General features: G+C 39.9%; 1 protein-coding gene across 1 annotated transcript in view; it reads right to left on the reverse strand.

The window, feature by feature from the left end:
• Positions 1–1,893: 1,893 nt before the first annotated feature.
• The window catches only part of LOC102758180 (myosin-1), a 25,289-nt gene continuing 21,197 nt past the window's right edge, over positions 1,894–5,985 (reverse strand). The window contains 7 exon segments of the mRNA XM_015562540.1: positions 1,894–2,150; positions 4,321–4,416; positions 4,542–4,646; positions 4,916–5,086; positions 5,176–5,301; positions 5,617–5,820; positions 5,908–5,985. Of these exon segments, the coding sequence (XP_015418026.1) occupies positions 1,998–2,150; positions 4,321–4,416; positions 4,542–4,646; positions 4,916–5,086; positions 5,176–5,301; positions 5,617–5,820; positions 5,908–5,985 (933 nt within the window). The 3' untranslated portion in view covers positions 1,894–1,997.

The raw sequence follows: 5,985 nt of genomic DNA on the forward strand, positions 1-5,985 counted from the left end.
GAGCTTCCTACAACAGGTTAAGCAGCAATGGAGACCGAGGGTGAGGGATGATTTTATGTCTAGCTCAGGACTAGAGTTCTTAAAACATGAGAGAATAATGGTTATCTCTTAAGAGAGCTTCCAGGGAAGCTTTGTTTTCAGGGAGGGGCAGATTTCAATGTAAGCCAAGCAATGAGGGCAGTGTTCCAAGGAATGTAAGAAATCCCATGTTTTCCCAGGATGGTCAGTATTAGGTGAGGGTACAACTAAGATTGGCTACTGTTATCAGATTCTACCTTCTTTTCCTGCCTCTTGCTGAACATTTGCCTATTTATTCATTTCCCCCTTAAGTGAATAACCAAATGAAATGGCAGTGTGGAATTGGACTAATAGGTTGTAACTTTTAGCAGATAATTGGATAATGTATTAAGGCCAGTTGTTTTCTAAATTACTTTAAAGTTAGCTCAAGATGTAGTGTTAAAGTAATCAATCCAATGATCACTACAAAATAAGGGAAGCCAGAGGGAAACTTCCCCAGGAACTGAGGTCCAGAAGTGTTCAGCTGAATAATTTAACCTATTAGATAACAAGATTTGATTCATTTTATATTGTTTCTTTAAATAGGTTATATAATGGTCTTGTAAGATCTCTGTTAAGTTTTAATGGACAAGATTCTTGCTTGCTCCCTGTCTGCTAAAAAATGAGATAAATAGAAGGCCCATGCTACCTTTAGCACGTGTAAATCTCTAGTAGTAATGTCACAGATTATACCTTTTAATTATACATAAAATGAAGGTTATACATTATAATCATGAATTGTCATAACACCATAGAAAGGTACAATGTAGCAACCTAAACACAAAATAATGAGAGAAGGAAACTGACTTTTAAAAAATATTAATTGGCCTTCTTTTGCTATCAGAAGTTCTGGGAAGAAGCCTTGTAAAAGATGCAGCAGTTTTCAAAGAAAAGAATACTTCAAATATATTCATTCTTAATTCCTGTTTACCTTCTAATTAATTAATATAATACCAAGAGAGGAGGCTCAGTATAACAAACAACTAAACATCTGCAGGTCACAAAAAAGAAAAATCTCATGTTTAAAAAGGACCAGTGCCCTGGCCGGTGTTGCTCAGTGGTTGGAGTGTTGGCCCATGCACTGAAGTGTCTTGAATTCAATTTATGGTCAAGGGCATGTACCTGGATTGTGGGTTTGCTCCCTGCTCCCAAATGGGGCTCATGCGGGAGGCAGCCAGTCGGTGTCTCTCTCACATTGATGTTTCTTTCTCTCCCCTTCCCGCTCTTCCTCCCTCCCTCCCTTTCTTCCACTCTCTCTAACAATCACTCCCACTATCTCAAAGGCAATAGAAAAAATATCCTCATGTGAGGATTAAATAAATAAATAAATAAATTGGACCATAAAATCTAGAACATATTTCCCCCTTAAGGGATTCTAATGCCAACTTAATAGTTCATATCATTATAGGGGAGAGTTTGTATTTTAAAGTGTGTTATCTAAATTTTTTACTTTCTCTTCTATTTTGTGTTGGTACTGTATTTTTACTCAGCTTTGGGATCAAGACTGTTTACTTCATTAAGAGAAATCTGCCAGGTGAGGTTTAACAGGTACTCTATGTTCTGTATGCCTAAGGTCTGCCTCTAGGGTTCACCTGCTCCCCACAGGGGCATGTATGGGTTAGAGCACTTACTAACCAGGATTGACCTGGCTGCTATACTCTTATTTTTGGTGACTAAATCCTTCTCCATTAGATGCAAGCAAAATTTTTATTTCTTTATTTGTTGCCTAAAATGGTAAAACACCTGGGGTGGGGCAGGAGCCAGGTTGAGAGGGCAATGGGGAAGAAGGGGGATATGTAATACTCTCAATAATAAAGATTTTTAAAAACAAAGAAATGCAAATAAATTTTTTATTTGCAAAAACTGTAAGTACAAAACAGAGTGACAAAGATTTTCACATTTTGTGCATTTCTTTGGTCACCTTCCAATATTTGGGTGAATTACTCTTCACTTATGATTTTTGTGTGAACCTCGCGGCTCTTCACCCGCAGCTTGTTGACCTGGGACTCGGCGATGTCAGCCCGCTCCTCGGCCTCTTCCAGCTCGTGCTGGAGCTTGCGGAACTTGGAGAGGTTGACGTTGGATTGTTCCTCCTGAGGATGAATGGAAATGCATTCAGGAGTGAATAGAGTTCAGAATTTCTAGTTTCTTAAGAGAGTGGGTGTTGAGTTTTCTTTTTACTTCAAAATGATTCACTCTATCAAACCTTTTTAAAAACCTAGAGAAATGATCTGGAACATTTTTTTTTGGTATTAACGTCTCTCATGAATCTTGAACTCATGGATAACAAGGAGGGACAGGTGACATTTGTCTCCAAGGTGCTCTAAAAGTTCTCCTTTTAGAACTTTTAACATCTTAGAGCAGCGGTTCTCAACCTGTGGGTCGCGACCCCTTTGGGGGTCAAATGACCCTTTCACAGGGGTTGCCTAAATACATCCTGCATATCAGATATTTACATTATGATTCATACCAGTAGCAAAATTACAGTTATGAAGTAGCAACGAAAATAATTTTATGGATGGGGGTCACCACAACATGAAGAACTGTATTAAAGGGTCGCGGCATTAGGAAGGTTGAGAACCACTGTCTTAGAGCTACTCCTAAAGTGCCAACTTTCCAGCCTCTTCTTTCTTCACAATCCTGAGAATGGAACCAGACCTTTAACAATGCAGACATGGCCCTAGCTGGTTTGGGTCAGTGGATAGAGTGTTGGCCCGAGGACTGAAGAGTTTGATTCCAGTCAAGGGCAACTACTTCAGTTGTAGGCGTGATCCCCTTCCCTGGTGGGGGCACATGTGGGAGGCAACCAATCAACGTGTATCTTTCACATCAATGTTCCTTTCTCTCTTTTCCTCTCCTTCCTTCCTCCCAGTCTCTCTTCTTTCCCTCTCTTCCACTTTCTCTAAAAATCAATGGGAAAATATCCTCAGGTGAGGATTAACAACAACAAAAATGCAGACATGCAATCTATATTATTCCAAACCAATAGCCTTGAGTATAAATTATACTCATGCAATTTAAGGCAGTTTTGGAATTAAACAAGAAGTTGATTATTTCCTAAAATAGAATGGTTTCTGATTATGTTTAAATATATAGCAATGAATTTGAGAAGCCCAGTCCTGGTTTAGTCTCTAGTAATCATACTTTTTTAAAAGGCTCATTTAGAACCATCCAAAATATGTCATTCAAATTTAGAACATTAATAAAACTTAAATAAATAAATAATAGAGTTTGAAAAAAAAACCCTCAGATCTTCCTCTTACAGATAAAGAAAGTTGGAGCTAGAGAAAGGTTAACTAAGTCCTCTCTGTCTCTCTCTGACCTTAGAGGTTTAGAGGTCAGGGGGAAAATAAAAATTATAAATGAACACAGGAACTAATTTATGATAATAATTCTGTATAGCCATACTTTTATACTTGGGAAATTGATGTTACTTGATCATTATTTCCCATGAATCACAGGCTGGGGGAATGTGATAAGGTGGGATGCTAAGAATTCATGGTGTATATAATGATATTTCAAACAGTGTTTCCAATATACAATTCCTGTTTTCTTCTTGCCCTGCAAATCTGTTCTCCCCTTAGCTTTTTATTTTAATAATACACCACACACCTAGTTAATCAAACCATAACTTGACAAATTATCTTTGATTTCCTTTTCTCACCTCCCAAGTGCTACCTATTAGCATATCTTGTAGTTTCTACCTCCAAAATAGCTCCACTTCTGTCTGTATGCACCACTACTATCCTAATCCAAGCCATGGGACCACCTGAAAAGCCTCCTAGAATATTTTGGGTACCTATGGTACCCAAAAATCATCCTCCATCTAGTAGCCAAAATACTCTTTTAAAAAATATAAACCAGGGCATGACTGACCAAATGCAAAAATCCTGTGGCTTCCAGTGTCCCATTATGCTTAGAAAAAAGCCAGACTTCTTATTATGACCTAAAAGACCATGTGATCCTCCTCCTGCCAGCTCTTCAGCTCTATCTCTCCTGCAACTTCCCTCATTATTCTACTTCTCGAACCAGTCTCTTTTCCACACAAAAGCTTTGCATTTGCTCTTCTCCATCCCTAGAACGAAAATTTTCCCTGGCTTATCAAGTGGTTGGTTTCATCTCATTCTTTAGACCTTCATTGAACCATTTCCCTTTAATCTTTCCTCATTTTACCCTTTTTTCTTTCATCCCTTTAACCAAATTAGCTTGGACATATCTGAGAACTGGAAGCTGCCTAATTACCAGGAGAGATTCTGAACTCACCGCTTCCTCAGCTTGTCTCTTGTAAGCTTTCACCTTTGCTTGCAGTTTATCCACCAGATCCTGGAGCCTTAGTACATTCTTGCGGTCTTCCTCAGTCTGAAATTATTATATTTGAAAGAGTGAGTTTCTTGAAAGTACAAAGACCATCATATTTTGTTGTATATTTGGTTTTTAATCCTCTGTAGACGGGGGTGAAAACCTAGACAGGCCATTTTCCTTACTTGGTAAGTGAGTTCCTTTACTCTTCTTTCATGTTTGCGTAGACTCTTGACAGTTTCAACATTGCGCTTCTGTTCACCTTCAACTTCTGCTTCAAGTTCACGTACCTGCAAGAAAATGGGAATTTTAAAGACATTTATTACGATGCATTCATTTAATGGATTTCTACTCTTCAAATGGCCTGTAGTACTTCTTTTACTCTGCTTTAATTGTAGTTACTGATACCCTAGTCTAATCTCCCCCTTATAAGCTCTTGGCAGCAAGGAATATCTCTCATTCATCTCTGTATGCCACACATCATCCAGTAGTGTTAGGTATTGAAAAGTCATGCATTGGATAGGAATGAGATGCAAAATATGCTGATCAGAAGACCCACCCTGGCCTCCAGTTTCTGGATCTGCTTCTTCCCGCCCTTCAGGGCCAGCTGCTCAGCCTCATCCAGACGGTGCTGCAGGTCCTTCACCGTCTGCTCCATGTTCTTCTTCATCCGCTCCAGGTGGGCACTGGTGTCCTGCTCCTTCTTCAGCTCCTCGGCCATCATGGCCGCCTAATTAGCAGTAAATTAAAACCGTTCAGAAAGCTGAGATAGCACATTAAGATTCAGATTTGACCACCACTGCATTGCCCTCTGCTCACATCAGTGATGGCCTTCTTGGCCTTCTCTTCTGCGTTGCGAGCTTCCTGGACAATGTCCTCCATCTCTCCCTGGATTTGGGAGATGTCTGTTTCCAGCTTCTTCTTGGTGTTGATCAGGCTGGTGTTCTGGTTAAAACATCACATTTAAAAATATTAAACACATGAGAGAAAAATTAGGATGCCCGCTGTTCTAATGAAATCACAAACTAGTTAATTAACTAATTGGTGTCCCTCCTTCTTACATAAAGTATCTCAGGTGACAATGTATTTTTAAAAGACAGTCAAGACTTGATGTCAAAATTAAGATAAACAAAATATTGTTTTAAATTTTATCCTCCATGAAACATTATGAATAAATTTTTAAATAATACTAAAATGTGAGCAAGAATTTGATTTTCCTTCTTCTGTATTTTTCACTCTTCTCCTATTCTATCTATTCACCTGGGTGTGCAGGAGCTGGACACGCTCACTGGCATCCAGCAGCTCCTGTTCTGCGATCTTCCTGCTCCTCTCCGTCTGCTCCAGGGTGGCCCTCAGCTCCTCAATCTCAGCCTGCAGCAGGTTGGCTCTGCGCTCAACCATGGCCAGCTGCTCCTTCAGGTCCTCCTGGCCCCGGAGAGCGTCATCCAAATGTAGCTGGGTGTCCTGTGGGATGAAAGATCATTGAGACATCTTGTTCTCAGGGCTTCAGCCACCCCACCTGCTCTGGGGCCATCTCTTGACCCCTTTTACCTTGAGAATGCCTTGTGTGTTCCTGTAGTTCTTCAGGGCCTCAGCAGCCATGCGGTTGGCATGGTTCAACTGGATTTC

The sequence above is a fragment of the Myotis davidii genome, unplaced genomic scaffold, assembly GCF_000327345.1.
Source record: "Myotis davidii unplaced genomic scaffold, ASM32734v1 scaffold37, whole genome shotgun sequence".
Classification (NCBI taxonomy): Eukaryota; Metazoa; Chordata; class Mammalia; order Chiroptera; family Vespertilionidae; genus Myotis; species Myotis davidii.